Source organism: Pithys albifrons, chromosome 3, assembly GCF_047495875.1.
Source record: "Pithys albifrons albifrons isolate INPA30051 chromosome 3, PitAlb_v1, whole genome shotgun sequence".
NCBI lineage: Eukaryota > Metazoa > Chordata > Aves > Passeriformes > Thamnophilidae > Pithys > Pithys albifrons.
In genome coordinates this window covers 13,074,142-13,091,878 of record NC_092460.1, presented here as the reverse complement: position 1 = coordinate 13,091,878, position 17,737 = coordinate 13,074,142, and the positions used below count along the sequence as shown (strand labels likewise).

At 40.3% G+C, this 17,737-nt stretch overlaps 1 protein-coding gene across 24 annotated transcripts in view; it reads left to right on the top strand.

Annotated features, from left to right (window-relative positions):
* The window catches only part of ATP2B2 (ATPase plasma membrane Ca2+ transporting 2), a 420,524-nt gene that overhangs the window by 313,297 nt on the left and 89,490 nt on the right, over nt 1-17,737 (top strand). For all 24 annotated transcript variants that reach the window (XM_071550496.1, XM_071550495.1, XM_071550497.1 and 21 more), the window contains 3 exons: nt 9,933-10,190; nt 11,144-11,269; nt 17,253-17,378. In XM_071550496.1, the coding sequence (XP_071406597.1) occupies nt 9,933-10,190; nt 11,144-11,269; nt 17,253-17,378 (510 nt within the window). The remainder of the gene's footprint in view (nt 1-9,932; nt 10,191-11,143; nt 11,270-17,252; nt 17,379-17,737) is intronic.

Here is a 17,737-nt window from a genome sequence, read left to right as displayed (position 1 = left end):
GTTATTTTCAGTCAAAGTCAACTTTTTTCAGTTGTGTCTTGCAACTTTTTTTTGGTAGTATTTCTGTTAAATACTCTAAATTCATGTTGGTTAGAACATCTTCTTTTAAAGCACAAGAAAAGGTATAGGGGGAAATATTTTTGGAAGCAAGTATATTTCATTTATATTAGAACACAGTCAAAGAGTGATGAACCAGTACAGGCATCTGCTCTAAAAACCTTCTTCAGTGATTTGCTCTTTCCATCCTTCTGCTTCACACAGAAAGAGTAAAGGCTCTGTTGAAAGGCACTTGGTAGCTGAAGCATGAGTGAGACAGACAGCTCTCCATCTGATGATGTATTTGGGAATTATTTGTTGCTCTCTCTCAATGTTAAATGTTTTTCATTGGTCTATATAAAGCCAATTGCCTCCATGAGGGCTGGGTTGCTGGGAAGCATTTCATTTTTTTTCTGTGTTTCCTGGGGCTCTCAGTGCTCTGTGCTGGGAGTGAGGGAGGAAGTGCTCCAGCTGCATTTCGGAAGCACTGGAAGTTGTCAAGGGTTGTCACATGAGAAATGGGAGCATTCTGCCTGTGTTTAGAATCCAACTGCAGCTTTAGCTGTGTGACGTGTTTGTACAGGGCTCCAAACTTAGCAGCTTTGCTGGAGATTTTATATATTTATATTTATTATTTATATTTATATTTATATTTTAGCCATTCATGTTTAATAAGTCTATTCTGAAACAACTTTATCCCAGTAGCTGCAATGTTCCCTAAGCCATTTTTTTTATAATAGCAAGATGAGAATTCTAAATAAAACTTAATTAAACTTACCCAGGTGAGTAAATGTCAGCATATGGGCAGCCACTTCACTGCTAGTATGGAGCTAAAAAATTCTAATTTCTTCCTCTTGGTTTTATTCATAGTGATTTGTTTGCTTTGGCACAGCCTATTCCAGGTGTGGTCTCACAACATGTGATCCTGGAATTAGCCAATGCCTTTTATATGGAGCAGTTCAGAACTGAAGCAATTCTCTGGGATCACAGTTCCCTACGTTGTTAATTCAGTTTATTCCCCACATCTTTCAAGCTGAGTTTGTCTTTCACATTCAGCTTTGCCATAGTTATGACATTTAAATAATATATCCTGAGGGGGGTTCCCTGTTTGTGCTAAATGCTCTGCATTGCTGTAAATTGGGTTGCCCTGTTGTTAATGCAAAATAAACTTAAAACACTTTTCTGATGGAGTCAGAGCAGCTGAGTTTCTTCCAGGAGGGGTTTCTGAGGGTATCAAGGCTGGATGCTGAACAGGAATTCACAGGAAAGTATTGATATGTAACTTTATTCTGCATTGAAACTTCTCAGAGCTCTTTCAATTGTTTGGTTGGGGTTTTTTTCTTTTTTTTCCCCATGCAAACCCTGAAGAAAGAGCCTCATCTGAATGACTGAACTCAGCTGTTTAAGGTTAAGACCATGTCTGCATTCTTGGGACAATGACTTCAATTTGGAGAATTCTGTAGCTCTGTTTTTATCTGTCCTGGATGAATACAAAGCAACTTTCAACCTTAAGCAGAATTTTCCTTGTGGCCATTGACATTTTTACTGAAATGAAAAGTTATTTCAGAATCAATTGTTATTGACAAATGTATTTTTTCAATTTGATTTTTTTTCAGTATCTCTACAGAGGCAGTTAAATATTAATAAGTATCTATTTCTTTATGGAATAATAGGTCATACTAAAAGATACACAAGCTGTTTGTAGCTTTATCTTTTCTAGAGAAAGTCACTGTTAAAATTATCCCAGCACAGCCTTCCTAGTGCAGACAAAGCTCTTGCTCTATGGAATATTTTGTCTTGTATTGGGAACCTGAGTTTTCCACTCACAGTCTTTACTTCTCTTAGTTAACCTTAAATTATTAATTACTTACAGAATTTAAAAGAAAGATAATTATTTAATTGTGATTATTTTGCCTTTTTTTTAAAGAAAAAATTCTTTACTGCCTCACAGCTTTAGTAATGCCTGTGAAGCTGTTTATGGTTGTTTATTATTATGGGGGTAAATATTCTTGAGTCTGTGTAAACCCACTTGTTCTGCACATTCTTCCTGGGCTGCAGATATTTCAGTGAATGCAATTCCTCTTCTCTAAGTGTTTTGATAGAGATATACTGCACTGGTTGTTTTATAATATTCTACCCTTGTGTTTGCCATATCCTAAAGTGCTTCTTGATTATTCAAGGCTGCATTAGAATTTTATTAGTACAGATTGTCTTTTCTAAAGCTTTCCTTTTATAAACTTCTGGATTCCTAATTTCCTCCTTTTCTGGCTGGGTGTACAGTCAGGCTTTGGCTTTCCCTTTCCTTCGAACCCATCAAGTTTGGAGTGAGAGAGAACAAGTGAAGTTCTTTCTGCTCATCCAGCAGCAGTTGGGGTTTGTGAGCAAATGGATTTTTTTATTGCAATGTGGAAATCAGTGTTGTCTCCACTCTCCATTCTGTACTGATCAGCACACAAGGTGATTAGGGAGCAAATTCCTGACTGGATGTGGGTGATACAGGTGGATGACATAAGGTCAAGACTTGAATTATGTCTTGAACAACACATTAAAAACTTGTAAAGTGCAAAATGTCCACATTGTGTCATAGGGGACCTGCAAATTAAATAATTATTTCATCATGTAAAGTGGCCTACATCTGGTTTTCACAAATCTGTGAGGGACTGAAAAACATCAAGTGCCACAGATGCCTTCCCTTCATTAGAGTTGTGTGGATCACCCCCAAAAGTGGGTTGCTGTTAGATATTGCTCATTAAAGAGATTTCCAGGTTACCACAAACTCAACTCTCAGCTGGGGACAGGAGGTAATGAGAGTTAGAACTCAGGGATGAAATATAAAATCTTCCCTTATTTTCCATGAAGAGATTCTCCAGAAATACTAAATTCTGAAAGTAGAACTCAGCTAGGATGTGACCTTGCAAGTGTGGTTGGATAACTGCACTGGAATTCTTGTTAATAAACACAAGGAACAACTTTCAAGGTCTGACTCTTACATTTGAACCCCGTGTTTTACCTTTTGAACATGTGGTTATTTTTAACAGACATCTCTAGCTCTGAGCAATGTTCAGTAAAACTACAGCAACCCAATGTCAAGGTTTTTCCTTTGCAGTCTTTAAAAACAGGACTTCTGGTGAAAATTCCCATTTTTGCCTTTCTCTGCTTTTTCTGTGGCAACCAAAGGATATAAAGCTGAGTATAAATATTAGAGAAGTAGTTGCTTGGTCCTGTTCTCTTCCATTGCCTTTGGTGGAGGAAGGACCCCATTTCTGACTGACCCTTCCTTGCAGGTGCCAGGCAGGAGGATCTTGCCCAACAACATCTCCTGAAGTTGAGTATTTTAATTCCCATTTCTCTGCTCACAACTGTTTGTGATCAGGCTGAGCAGTGTGTGGATAGATACGCTTTCAGGGCTTGCAGATTTGTTTCCTTGCATAATGTGTCGAAAATGTGTAAATATTTAATAGTGAGCTCTGAAGTTGGCAGTTACATAACGAAGCCACAGGGACAGGAGCTCCTTCCCTCCCTCCCCACCCCCACAGAGCCCTTACATAACACACTGAAGGAATTCTAGGAGTGCTTGTCAAAATATCACTTTGGGGGAATGATAAAGCCCCCAAACCTGGAATGGGTGGAGTTTGTGTCTTCTGCCTCTGTGGGGCTGGTCACAGGGACAAACGTGGTTTTAGGGAGCACACTCTGACCTACTGCAAGTATCTAGAAAATGCTTTTCATGGCTGACTCAGTCCTCGGAGAGTGTGAGAGAGAGACAGAAATTGTAGGGATTGGTTTACAATATCTAGAATGAAGAAAGCCCTGCCAGAAATGGATTTGTGAAGAAAATCAACAAGCCACTGATAATGCTTTAACAACTGATATTTTTAATGTTGTTTAAATGTACAAAATGATTGTTAAAATGTCTTTTTGCAAAGTCGCTGCTTCTCCTTTCCAGAAGGCCTTGGGATACTTGTTATCTCAGGGGCTGGAGGAAGATTGTGAGACATGCAGTTACCTGAACCCCCTCCTATTGAATGTAGATCCCCTCACTCCCATCAGCCCAAAGCCAAACCCTCTCTTCTTTCCTATTGATGCATTTTGAATCCCTCCAAAGTCCATATAAACCCCTGACCAGCAGCAATAAATTCTCTTCTTCTCCTCCCTCTCCGGTGGTCTCTGTGTGTCCTTCTCAGGCGCTCAGGGACCACGTGGTCAGGGGAAGGGGGGAGCACATTTTCTCCCAGGGAATGGAATAACCTCCAGGCCCAGGAGAATCACCACACCATGGCAGATTGCATCCCCACGACAGACAGCACCCCAAACGCAGAAGAAACCCAGCAGGAACAGGAAATCTTGGCTTTTGGAAGTTTTGGAAGTTGCTTTAGCTGTGGCTGGGTGGTGGCACTGAGCTGTGCCAGCCGGGGCCTCGCTGCCTTTGCTCTGCCCTTCTGGAAGTGACTCAGTATCCCATGACACAGCATCACACAGGGGGTTGGAGCAGGACTGGTGATACTTCAGCAGCTGCCAGTCACTCCTGGGGCTAATTTTGTCCCAAACCATACAACACAATGAGGAATTTGTAGAAATAAATATTACAGTACCTGTTATGCTTTAAAAAACCCAAACAACTTGTTAGTGATAGAAGTTTATTATATTTATTGCATGATTTTTGGTTGCTTATTTTCTTACCCAACTGAATACATGTGGTAAAGTGCAACTAAATACATTTGCTACAGTCAGTCACATCACTGGGGATGTTGGTTAGGAGGGCTCAGCTCTACCAATGCAAAAGCTCCATTTATTTCAATTGAGTCAGTGCTGGAGCTGCAGCAAAGGAAAAGCCTCTCTCTCGAAAGCCATTAAATAAAAAGTTTCTATCATGGGAACTGTTGTCTTTCTGATGACAAAACCAGTTTGACTGACTAAAAAAATTACCTCTGGGGGTGTTAGGAGATTTTCCTAGGGAATTTAAATGCCACAAGGTATTCTCAGCTTAAAAATAGGAATGTGTAGGTTGAAATGAGTAGCTGAGAGGTATGTGCTGTAGGTTGGGACTCAGGAATACAGATGTTCACAGATTTTGAAAAATGTACTTTTTCTGATATAAAAATTACTGTGCTGCAGCTTCAGAAGGTATAGTTTGTAATTATAATCATTATATTACTCAAGGCAGCTTTAAGAATCTCCTGCTAATTCTCTGAAATTTTAAACAGCTATTCTTTGTAGCTGCACTGTGCCTGTGTGCTTCCTTCTGTTTTCCCAGATTTGGTTGATATTACGAGAAACACATATTGAAATGGGGTCTATGATATTAAAAGGATTCCAGCTGCCAACAGGACATGAGCCTGGGAAACTGTCACATGGTGCTGTCTGGTTATTCATGGCCTTTTCGTCCTTTTTTTTCCTTCCCTCCTTTCTGACTTTTACCAAATTGAAATCATTTCTGACATCAAACAAATTATTTTCTCCTGCCAGTTGCAGTGATGCTTCTTGCTTGTTGTCTTCCTGAAGTACTTTAAGCTGCTCCTGTGCATCCTCCTCTCCTTTCTCACCTTCCCCTTTTGGCACAAGTGCCTTCAACTCTTTCCATACAGTTCTCTTCTCATTTAATATATCCTATGCCTTGCTTGCTTGTTTTTTCCTTCTAAACCTTCATATATAAATAAAATACTGCTAATGTAAAGTAGGTTTCTCAGGCAGAATTTGAATTTACTGGCAATTAAGTGCATAAACCTCTTGGGCAGGTTTTGAGTCCACAGTTCCTGGTCTGATGAGATGGAAACCCAATTGCTGTGAATTCAGATGGACTGACTACCTGTGATGCTTTGCAGTACTTTCCTATTCTTTTTTTCCTGAATCCTCCTTACCTTTAGATTTTATCTTCCTTTCATCTCCCTTCTATAGAAAACTTTTTCATCAGCCTTTGCTGACCTATTTCTGGTCCAATTTTAAGCTTTTAAAATTCTGTTCTCCTTCCACAAAATTTTGGTGATGTCCTTTCAGATATTTTATGGCCACAGTTGCCTTAGTCCTCCTGTGTGTGTCTGAGTGTTCTTTGAGGCTGCTCTTTGAGGTGCTCCCACTGCTCTGTGGGGGTCCAGCTGGCCTGCCTGTGTGTTCCTGCACACTTTTGGAATAAGCTGATCCACTTTGGGTTTCCTCTGCTTTTCTTGTGCTGAAGGAGTCCCAGCCCTTTCCATCCTTGCCTTGCAGTCAGAGCTTTAGTATCAGTTCAAACCCTGTGTGCAGTTTGTGTCCTGTGAGGATGAGACCTTGGGGGCACAACACACGTGGTGTCTGTTCAGAGTTACAGTGGGAAAAAGGTGCTTATTTGAAACTTGGGCCCTTCTCTGGAATGGGGTTTTCAGACAGATAGGGCCCGTGTTAAATATAATTTAAAATTAGTACATCACAATTCACTGTCTTGGAATAAACCCCTGCCACAAACCACATATGCATATTAAAAATTCTTTTGTTATGCTTTCAGTAAAATCTCAGGAATGTTTTTTGGTAACTTTGTCCTCAAAGTTTTGGTAACTTTGTCCTCCTATCTGTGAAAGCAGAACAGCAATCTTAGCCCTTAACACATATTTTTAAAGCTTATGTGAGCATTCTTAATAAACATGAGATGCTACTTAGGAACGTTATTATAGTGCCTTTCCTGTGTCTTAACTATATTTCTCATTTTCCCCTTATCCATGAAGTCCCTGGGTCACTGTGGACTGCAATGAGGAGCACAGATGGTGTAAGTGGACAGTCAGGTTTCTGCAAAACCTGTGTGAGATAATGGCAGAAGAAAAATGAAAAGCCTCTTGTTTCCCTGACATGTATTTAAGAAAGCATTTGACAGAACAATGGAAGTGCAAGTTCCCTTTTTTTTTCTTCTTTCTATTAAAAGTTCATAATAGTTTTAAAGCCAGAACATAATGTAGCTCCAGAAAATGTTTTCTGACAGACAGGTCATCTCCTGTAGGGCAGGTTGCATTGGAAAATCCTTCTTGTCCCTAAATCTATGTCTTAAAAACAATCTGGTCTGAAATCTTGCTATTGTAAGAACCAGAGAGTTATTTGCCAGAGTCTATTCCTGTAACAAGACCAATGTGCAGATTTTGCATTAATTTATCTGGCATTTTTATCCCATCTCGTTTCTGTGGGACCGGAAAAAGCAAAGGCAAAAATTTTCAGCTGTAATAAACTTTTTCAGCCAAAGAATGAATTATGTTCTTTGCTTGTGCATAGTCTGGGAGGTATCTACAGATAAACACAATTCCTTTCATCTTAATGGTAACATCTTGTATTACTTGCATGCTTTGTGATGCTGTTCATGTGAACATGGAGATCAGTTCTGACAACACACAAACACAGTTATCTGTGGTGCTCAAGTCAGTGAATACTTTTATTTTTTACCTGCTGGATCAAGATGTTTATTTTTCCTTAATGGCCTTGGAAACATTCCTTTCCAGTCCTTTCCAGTTGCAGTGTGTTAGCCCTGGTTCAAGTGCACTGTCATTTTGGTTTTGTGACACATTTCATGTGCAGGGACCAGGGCTGTTGTTTCTTTGGAATAATGGCAATGATTTTCTTAAAACTGGCAGCTTTCTGCTGTAGAGAGGATAATCTACCAAAGTTTACACCTGTCCAGAGCCATAACAGGATTCTGACAACAAAGGACAAAGCACAGCTCGTGCCTTTCAAATGGCTCATTTTTGGGGGTGTGATGACTTGTATTTAAGTATTACATAATGGAAGTTCTTGATTTTATAGAAAATATCACAGGATAAGTGACTGGTAATCCATATGCAGACATCAAAGCCTTTCAGTGGAAAGCCTCCTACAGGATAGTGTATAAATGAATAACCCCCAGTGGAAATGCCCAACACCACTGGGGCTGAGCTGGCACCTTTCTGAGCCAGTCTGCATGAAACTGGTGCCACTCAACCTGGGCCAAGGGAGACGACTCCTCTTTGCACTTCTGGACAAGCTGGACTAAGTATCAACCATCTGAAGAGGGACTGAAGTCAGTCTTTGATTGTGACCACACCAGGGTATGTTTCTTTGTGAGAACTAGGAGAGGAGGCATGCTCCTGAAAAATAGAATATCCATTGAAAAATAGAATATCCATCATACTTAATTCTAAATATTTTCAAATAAGAAATATTGATAGTGAATTCTGATGTTTTATTTGCCAAAGCAGAATTACTTGTACTGGGAAACCACCTAATGCAAACAAGGCAAATGTGAATTGGAAAAGGAATATCAAATCGAAGAGACCAATGAAGATGATTAAGGCTAAACAGAGCAAAGTTGATTAGTGCCTCCCAAAAGTAACATTCTGCTGAAGGAGGAAATTGCAGAGTTGAGTTTGAGTTGCATTTGTCACTAGTGTTAAGTAGCTTCAGGTACTGAAGTTACAAAAGGGAACTTAATTTCTTTCTTGAGTGCTATCAAAATGGTTTCTTCAGCAAGGTTCTTGTCCTTCATTGGGCCACCAGTGGAAGGACATCCCTGCCAGGAGATCCCTGCTCTTGGCACTGGGCTCTGCCCTTCCCTGCAGTGAAGTCTGAATGCAAACTGGAGAGAACTTTGGCAAAAACTCCATTTCTCTTCATTTTCTTCAAGTCACTTGGTGGACGTTTAGTCTCATCTTTCTTCCTTTGGCTTTTGGTAATGTTGTTATTGTTCATACCCAAGAGTAATTACTCAGCTGGTTAATGAATTATAATGCTTTTGTTATCGGGAAGTCTTTGTAACTTAAAAATAGAAATCCAATTGCTTGTTAATTCCCTGCAGTGGCAGGTGATGAATACACTGAAATTAAACTGTAGTCACGGGGAGGAGTGACACAATTGCTGAGGTTCTCAACTCCCTGTGCCTGGGCAAGCTGAAAAAGGGATGTCCAGTGTCCACCTGGCTGTTTTCTTGGCAGATGGAAAGGCTTCTCCCTTGGTGCTCACTCTGGGGAGGAGACTCTGCTGCTCAGGCTGAGTTCTCCTCTCCATCAGTGGGGATGTCTCTGCATTGAAGGGCCCAAGTCTGTGTGCTCTGTTGTCCAAGATTTCCTTTAGGTCTTCTGTCATTAGGAAATGTCAGATTTATTTTGTGAATACTATCTAGGAAGAGTATTTAAATCTTTTGGAAATAAATAATTAGCGGATGAGTATAAAGTAATTCAGAATTAGTACATAGAGTGATTTTTTTTTTTAAATACTATTTTGCTTGTGACAGAAATAATGTACTTGCAGTTCTCCAAGTATGCCACTGTATTTCTCTGGAATCTTCTTCTGTAAGGAGGATTGATGAATTTATATTAGGCTATTATTATTACCCAATGTTCCCTAATACATTTCATATAAAATAGTAACATACTTGGTTCATCTCAATACTTTTTTGACAATGTTCCTTACAATTGTGCTTCGTTGAGAACATTTAGAAATTGTGTTGAAAATTATTTGTTGAATCCCCTTTAATTTAATTGGGGCAGGAGGAGGAGTTTAATGTTAATTTAATGCCATTGCTTTGTATTGATTAATGCCATTTGTTGTTTTAGTCCTTCTTGACACTTTCAGTGAGTGCTCCTTATTTCTTTAGGTGCTTCATGGCTCAGGTGGAGCTATCAACCCTTCTATTAAATAGCAGAATTGGTGTTTTCTGTTTCCATTTGTTTAATCTGGGCTTACCAAGGATGAGTTGCACAGCAAAAAAATTAAAAGAGCTTAAATTTCTGTTGATTTATTTTCTTTCTCTTTTCCACAGCCAACTTTATTTGTGCCTTCTCTCCATTCTGCCATATTTCATTAGCAGGCTGTGCTTTGAGAGAGCAGTTCCATTCCTGAACTTTGTTGTTGTTTCCCAGCAAGTTTTCCTTGTGAGGAACCCAAACTGATCCTTGGCGTTGTCCTTGCAGGCTGTGGCACTGCAACAGGAGGAACTGAGGATGAGGGGGAGGCTGAAGCTGGCTGGATTGAAGGTGCTGCCATCCTGCTCTCCGTTATCTGCGTGGTCCTGGTCACTGCCTTCAATGACTGGAGCAAGGAGAAGCAGTTCCGGGGGCTGCAGAGCCGCATTGAGCAAGAGCAGAAGTTCACTGTTGTCCGAGGGGGACAGGTCATCCAGATCCCCGTGGCAGAGATCGTGGTGGGGGACATTGCACAGGTGAAATATGGTGAGTTCTGTAAAGGCAGCTCTGCCTTTGTGGGCTGCGTTTCTTCTCTTTCCCTTTCTGGCAGGACAGACACACTTTGGTGGAAGGGATTTAAAGGACAGGGTCATGTGATGTCAACAGTGTCATAGTAAGGTAACATTTGGCTTTTAGGGCAAAAGAAGAACCTAATAAACCTGCTAAAAAATTGTACTAAGTAATCAATTTTATTGTTGTAGTCTTCACTTTTCACTGACCAGGACAAGAACTGTACAAAGGGAATTCTCTTTCGCGGAGGATTATGCTATTTGGAAGTTTGGTTTCTATCCAGTTAAGAATAAGAGCAATTCTTTTAAAATGCTCTGTAAAAGGGAATTGAGCCCTTGTGCTCACCTCACTTGATGAGCTGCTCCAGATCCAAGGGGATCCTGTAGGTCCCCCCAAATCATCTGCCTGGTAATTACACACCGTAGGGGCAGCCCCTGTGCCCAGTGAAGTGGGAGACTCTCGCAGGGACTCTGTGTGCTCTGTTTGTGGGAGTTGGGAAATTCTAGCAAAATTCCAGTTTTAGCAGCCATTAAGTTTCTCCTGGACTTCACTAAGGCTTCCTGGGAGGGGAAGGGAAAGGGCAGCTCAGCTGCTTGTCAGCCGGTTAATTCCTGTGACGTCTGATGGAGAAACCTTGGCATGGAGAGCACTTCCCCTGGCAAACCAGAGATTAGGATGTTATTACATGGTAAATGTGATGCACCCTGACTCTGAGATAGCATTAAGCAAAAACTATTGGAAATACAAAGGTCCTTCCTTACAGGATGGCAATCCTATGGCTAATATGGACAGAAACAATAGTAATTCCTTCACTTTGGCTTTCATTTTAATGCAGTTGTTGTCAGTTGTGTAATTAAAATGCTTATTTACTTATAAAAACAATGTTACTAATGCACAGTTGTTTTCCATGACCATGTTCTTACCCAAAGGTGATCTCCTACCTGCTGATGGGATATTTATTCAAGGCAATGACCTTAAAATCGATGAGAGCTCCTTGACTGGAGAGTCCGACCAAGTGCGCAAATCAGTGGACAAAGACCCGATGCTGCTGTCAGGTAAAGCTGCCCCAGGCCCTGCTGAGCTCCCTCTGCTCTGCTTTGCTCCTCCTTGGGTTTGGTTTCATTCCCAGGCCATGAGTTGTGGTGACCCAGACACAGACCCTTTGATCACACACACTGGTCTGGGCTGTGTGTAATTCCAAAGCCATGTTGTTGGTCTTGGATTGAGTGCCGTTATTGCTGATAGTACTTATCTTAGAAAGGCAGAGAGTAATGAAACAATTTCAGAGGAAAAGTGTCAAGTAGGGAAATAATAAGTGTTTTAATTCACTGTATGTTAGTTTTAACTTAACTGTTAAATTTCAGAGCCTTTAAAAGTCTCTTTAACCACTTTGTGTGTCTAGCAGGTAAAACAGAAAAATAAACAATGTGTTTGATAGCACCTGAATATACCAAAACATTCTGAGCTTCCCTTCTGTGGTAAATTCAAGTTCTTTTTAACATTTGTGTTTTATGGTATAATTCTAAACAGTAAATCAGTTAAATAGAATGTCATTTTTTTAGTACTAATTAATCATTTATCAATGAGCAATGGGGTGTGGTCACAAAATAACAGCCTGTAGATATGTACCAATCATCAATGTGGTATAAACTGAACCAGCCCTTTTCAAATACTTAAGTTTCTTTGCTGTAGGGAGAGAAATTTGTCATTATGTTTTTAATGCAGAGTTAAAGTTTATAATCTTTATTTTTCTGAAGTGATTACAGAGGAGGTGTAGAATTAATGTACATACCTTTGTTCCACAATTACACTAACGAATTTTGACTCATGCCATGTTAGAAGATCACAGAACTCTATGTGCTTGGGAACAGAATTGATGATTTGAGATTCTATCATGCAAGAAACTCTCTTCTTCCAAAGACCCAGTGCAGGGTTTAATTCCAAAGAGGCAGGAGCTGATGCACTGGATACTGCTACTTATCCAAAAATCTTGGAAACCACCATGTCTTTTAGGGTGGGTTTGACCCAGTTAAAAACTGAGTTTCTGTTTAAAGTTAGCCCAGACTTGTATTTTTCTAAAACTTGTTTAAAGAAAAAAAAACCAAACCAACCCCATGCAAAAGTATCAAAGAGACGTTATATTTTCCTCTTATCTTCAGAGCTGGAGACACCAGTAAGTTATCTGCAGGTAGACTTTTGGAATTAAGACACATATTGTCAGGATGTTTCTTGCCATTGTTCTCCCTATAATCATCTGCTGGAAATGAAAACAGTTCAGGTTTGACAGGAAACATTGGAATTACAGCCACAGTTTGTTGTGGGAATCTAAATTTAGGGGAAGACAAACACCCAGACTTGGGAAGTATTATTTTCACCATTGGCACCTGAAACAGTGTTTTTAATAATCAGCTTTGATGATGTAATTAAACTGAATGACTTTCTGTGCTTCATGTCCTGTTTAATCATCCAGATAGTGGTTTGCTGTACTTGAGAAGCAATTCTAAGAGCACAAGAGCTGCCTGAAGCAGATGGTTCATTGCCATCTGTACATGGCACATGAGCTGCCACCTAGGAGGGCACAAATGGGAGTGAAGACCCTGCTGGACCTGGAGCCAGAAGCAGCAGCTTCTCTTCTGTAGTTCCACTGTCCTTCTGGCTGGAACATTTTCCTTCTTGTGGCTCCTTAACAGAGATTTGCAGGCAGGCCATGGCACAGCCATTGCACAAACACCTTAAGCTTAAACTAGACTGTTGGAATGTTCACTTGGACTGTTGGACTGTTCACTCTGCCATGGGCAGGGACAGGTATCACCCACCAAGCTGCTGCTCAGCTCTCTGGAGCCTGCTGGGACCTTGGAGTTTGGGATAGTGCCAAGCTGGCAGAAATCCATGAGCATTTTCAGGAGGAGTCTGCCCTCAGTACTGCACACACTGCAGGGTTCTAAGGTGACACTTACTCTAAAAGTTACCATTTAAAATACCTTAGGGGGTTTACTGCTTACAACTTTATTCCCTAGTTATTTGGATTAATTTGATGAGGGTATGAAGGGGGTAGAGAGGGGAGCTCTCACCTGGTGTCGTTCTCACTGAACTGAGGCTGGCAGAGCTTTATCCTGACTGAACCTTTAGCAGGGTTTGGTTCTATCAGCAACAAAGCAAACAGAGCTTAGTCAAGAACAAATAAACCAAAGATACCTCTTGGTCAGGGTGCTTTGTTAGGTTTTGGAAATAAAAAGGAAATAGGGCCAGATATTGCCTGGAACAAAATAGTTCTGATTCAATCTTAATTCCCTACCAGAAAAATCCAGATCTGCCAACTTTGCCTTCTGGCACAGGAATTTCAGAATTTCAGGCCTAAGCAGCTAACTTAAAAAAGTTCTGGATTGATTGGGCATGTTAAACTACTTGTAGATGAGGGTGCTTTTTTCTGGAAAATTCTTTTTTTCATAGAGGATATCCTGATGGTTAGTTCACTTTATTATTAACTTTAATTGCAGTGACTATATTAGTTGTTTAGGTGCCCACAGAGAATTTTTTGTTCCCCACAAGTCTGCTGGAAGTAGCAAAGCAGTATCAAACCCACAAACTGGCATGTTTGGCTTTGCTTTTCTGGTTTTTCCGCCCTCTTTCCAATCTATTTCTCTGGTACTAATATTAGACTTGGGAATTTCTGAGTCTTATGTTTAGTTGGATTTTTAGTCTGAAAAATATGTGCTGTAGGTTCCACTTCCATCTAATCTGGTTCTCTCTTCCCTTGCTAAGTTAATTGTCTTCTTTTTCTGGCTTGGAATAGTCACCATTTACCAACTTTGAATTAAATACTCAGCATGTTAAAGAATGCATTTTACTCTCATTGAGTCTTGAGAGGGAGAGAAGTCAGTGGAATTGTTCACCCTGGAGTTGAAATCCATTCTTCTTGCCCGGATAAGTGAGAAACCTGCAGCCCTTGCAGAGCTCTGTTTGTGCAACAGCAGCTGCTGAAGCCACGGAGCCTGATGGAGTGTCCACGTCAATGCAGGGGTTATTCCATGTAAATGGGGAATTGCCAGAGCCAGGAGGTTCAGCTCCTGCTTTAGCTTAGTGGTGAAGAGCTTTTCAGCAGTACCAGTGCTAAATCTGGTGATAACTTAGTACCTGCTCTAGGACATGCCTTTGTGTGCACCTTGAGGCGTTTACAAACCCAGCAGTAAGAAAAGGTTCAGAAAGGCATTTCTGTTCAGTCCTTTTTGCCTGTTCCAGGTGTGCCCAGGGAAGGAATGGGAGTGTGTGTTTTCCTGAATGAGCTGGTTTGGAGCAGGGGGGGTGCTACTTTTGGAGGGTATTTCTGCCCACCTTTGCAGTCCAGTGCAGAAGAATATTCCTTAGAACAAAATGTAGGAATACAAATAGCAAGTTCTTACTGAAAATGTATTTTAAATATTGACACATCCTAGAGGAGGTTCCTCTAAATTTCTGACCAAAGTCTCAGAGATTTGGGGGTTTGACTGAGCCAGTACAACCAAGGCTGTGCTGGATTTTAAAGGGTTTTTTCTATTCCTTTAGGCTTGAATTGAACTTTGTTTTTTATTTTTTTTTGGCTGGCAGTCCTAATTTGTATGTTTGTGATGGTTTGCTGAAAACAAAAGACTTTTCAAGGAATCAGTTTTTATCTCAGAAAGTCCTAGGAACAGTTCTCAATGAACTGAGGAGATCTGCTACTTGTAGGTTGCTTGGTTGGTTTTTTGTTTCGACACATCTGACCATTAGTGCATTTTTGTTTTTATTTGGCTTATTGCTGCTGGATTTTCTTAGTGTTCTGATGAGATATTTGTCCTCTCAAATTAGGCTCAGTGTTGACAGATGTTCTCTCTGCTCTGTGCTTCTGGTTTTCCTTTTAAGAACATGGGTGATTTTGATTATTTAGAGAAAGATATTTTGATTATAAACATAGTTGCATTGCTTACTGTGTTTCAGGACAGCAACTTGCTGACCACTATAAAGAAAAAGGGATTTAGAAACAATGAATTGGAAATGTGTGTAGGTCTATGTAAAACATTGATGTGTATAAGAACAGAGGGATCTCTTTCCCTTTTCAGCTTTTGAGATAAGTCAATACATTTATATAGAGGAGAATGAACTCACTATTTTTTATTTTAAACAAAGGGAGAGAAAAAGATGTTTCCATGGCTATTCAGGTTTAGTAGCTCTGAATGAGAAATTAATTATCTTCTTTTGAGTGAGGTGAGGATCTGAGGAACAATAGGCTACAACCCAGCAAGTAGTAATTGATTTTTATTCAGAGCTTACAGTTTGTGTCTGACACTCTATTTTCATAGTTCCAAACTGCTTCTTCAAACACAGGAAAGAGTATTTAAAAAAAACCTATGCCCAGTAAACATTCAATCCCCGTTTGCTGTGACAAGTTTGTGTTAAGAAATTATTGCTTTTTCTTTGTGGTCTCATGAGGCATTACACTGAAAAGACACAACATCATTTTCTACTAATAAAGAATAAAATATAAACTCTATTTCAATTAATAGCTTCATCTATCAGTAGCTTCTGGTCATTACCTATTTTTTTCACCTCTTTCATAGGAGCACTGCAGTTGTGCTTCATATCTTCTAACATTCACTATCTGCTAAGGATACCTCGCTTCAAATATTTGAGTATTCCTTCTATGATAATCTTTTTGTTACTGAGCCATTTGATGCTCACTTTGGTGTATTTGTATTTTTGTGACTCAGTGACAGGGTTTTTTACTAAGCTTTGAGTAACTGGCCCTAAATGCACATCATAAAAAGAGATTCTTGCAATTCACACTTTCTTCCCCAGAAACAGCCAGTGTGCAACTGCATGGACTGACCTTTGGCAAATCTCTGTTAGAAATTTTTTCCAAGTGTCAATCAGAATGTTTTTTACCAGGAATTTCTGTTTCTGTGTGTTTCCAGAACTCACAGCTGAAGGTTTCTAAGAGATTTCTATGGTCTTTGATGCATCTGAGTCAATACACAAATAAAAGCTGTAAATAAGTCATTTCTATAAAATAAAGCAAGAAATATTTCTCAGAAGGAATTTGCTTAACATTACTTAGTTAAACAGAAAAACTTGATACCCATATCAATTTGATTTAGAGGAATAGAAATCTCTCATACTGAATTCATTTTCAATATTCTTCTTGCTATTTGCAATTTCCTGATTTAATTAAATGTAATTTCTGCATGTTAATTTCTGAAGTTGTAAAATTGTCTTACAAATATTTTTCCTAAGCCTGAAAGTCAAAGATGAAATCAGTTGCATTAATTTTTGCTTTTTTAATGTTCCTTCACTCTAATCTTGGCTAGAGTCAGAGAGGGATATCTGCAGAACTCTGAAAAAATATTCCCAAAGTAACAAGAACGAGCTAAACTATTGTCTCCCAAGAGGTCAACTTGATTAGTGACAATTCTTTTAAAAAGAGATTCTGATGTGGGTGGCTCATCATTGTGAGGCCCAAGATGCATCAGTTCTTGGCAGAGAGTAATACACACCAGAGATTGTGTTCATAGAATCACAGAATCATAGAATGGATTGGGTTGGAAAAGCCCCCTGAGATCATCGAGTCCAACCCTTGGTCCAACTCCAGTCCCTTTACCAGATCATGGCACTCAGTGCCACGGCCAAGCTCAGTTGAAAAACCTCCAGGGATGGGGAATCCATCCCCTCTCTGGGCAGCCCATTCCAATGCCTGAGCACTCTCTCTGCAAAGAATTTTTTCCTGCTCTCCAACTTCAATTTCCCCTGGCAGAGCTTGAGCCCATCGTGCCCCCTTGTCCTATTGCTGAGTGCCTGGGAGAAGAGACCAACCCCCACCTGGCCAGAACTTCCCTTCAGGGAGTTCCAGACAGTGCTGAGGTCAACTCTGAGCCTCCTCTTCTCCAGGCCAAACACACCTAGTGTTAGTGATGGAGTTAGAATTCCCCTGAACATAGATTTTTAAGGTGTAACCAATCTCTGTCCTGTAGCAGAAGCCTTGGCCAATGTTATTTTTCAGTGATTTGTGGTTTCTGCTGCTGCCCCCAGGTACCCACGTGATGGAAGGCTCTGGGCGCATGCTGGTCACTGCCGTGGGCGTCAACTCCCAGACCGGCATCATCTTCACCCTGCTGGGCGCTGGAGGGGAAGAGGAGGAGAAGAAAGACAAGAAAGGTAAATCCCACAGCATACAAGGGTGCCCCTAGGAGAGCTCTGGGGCTTTGTGGAGTCACAGCTCTCCTCCATTCTTGGCAAAGAAATACAATGTTTAAAACTTTTTTTTTTTTGATACATTTTTATCACCACATGTCACACAGAAAAACAGCAGAAGCTGTTAACCAATCAATCCATTGGATAACAAGGTGTTTTTCCAGTGTGAAACTGCAGCCTCCCAGTGCATAATGAAACCCAAGGAGTCCATGGGCATGTTCCCTCTGCTGAGGCTTCTCCACATCAATCCATGCTCACTGCACTTTGCTGAGGTTTTGCTCTTGTGCATTTATATCTATGTAACTACTCTTTTTTTCAGAAAA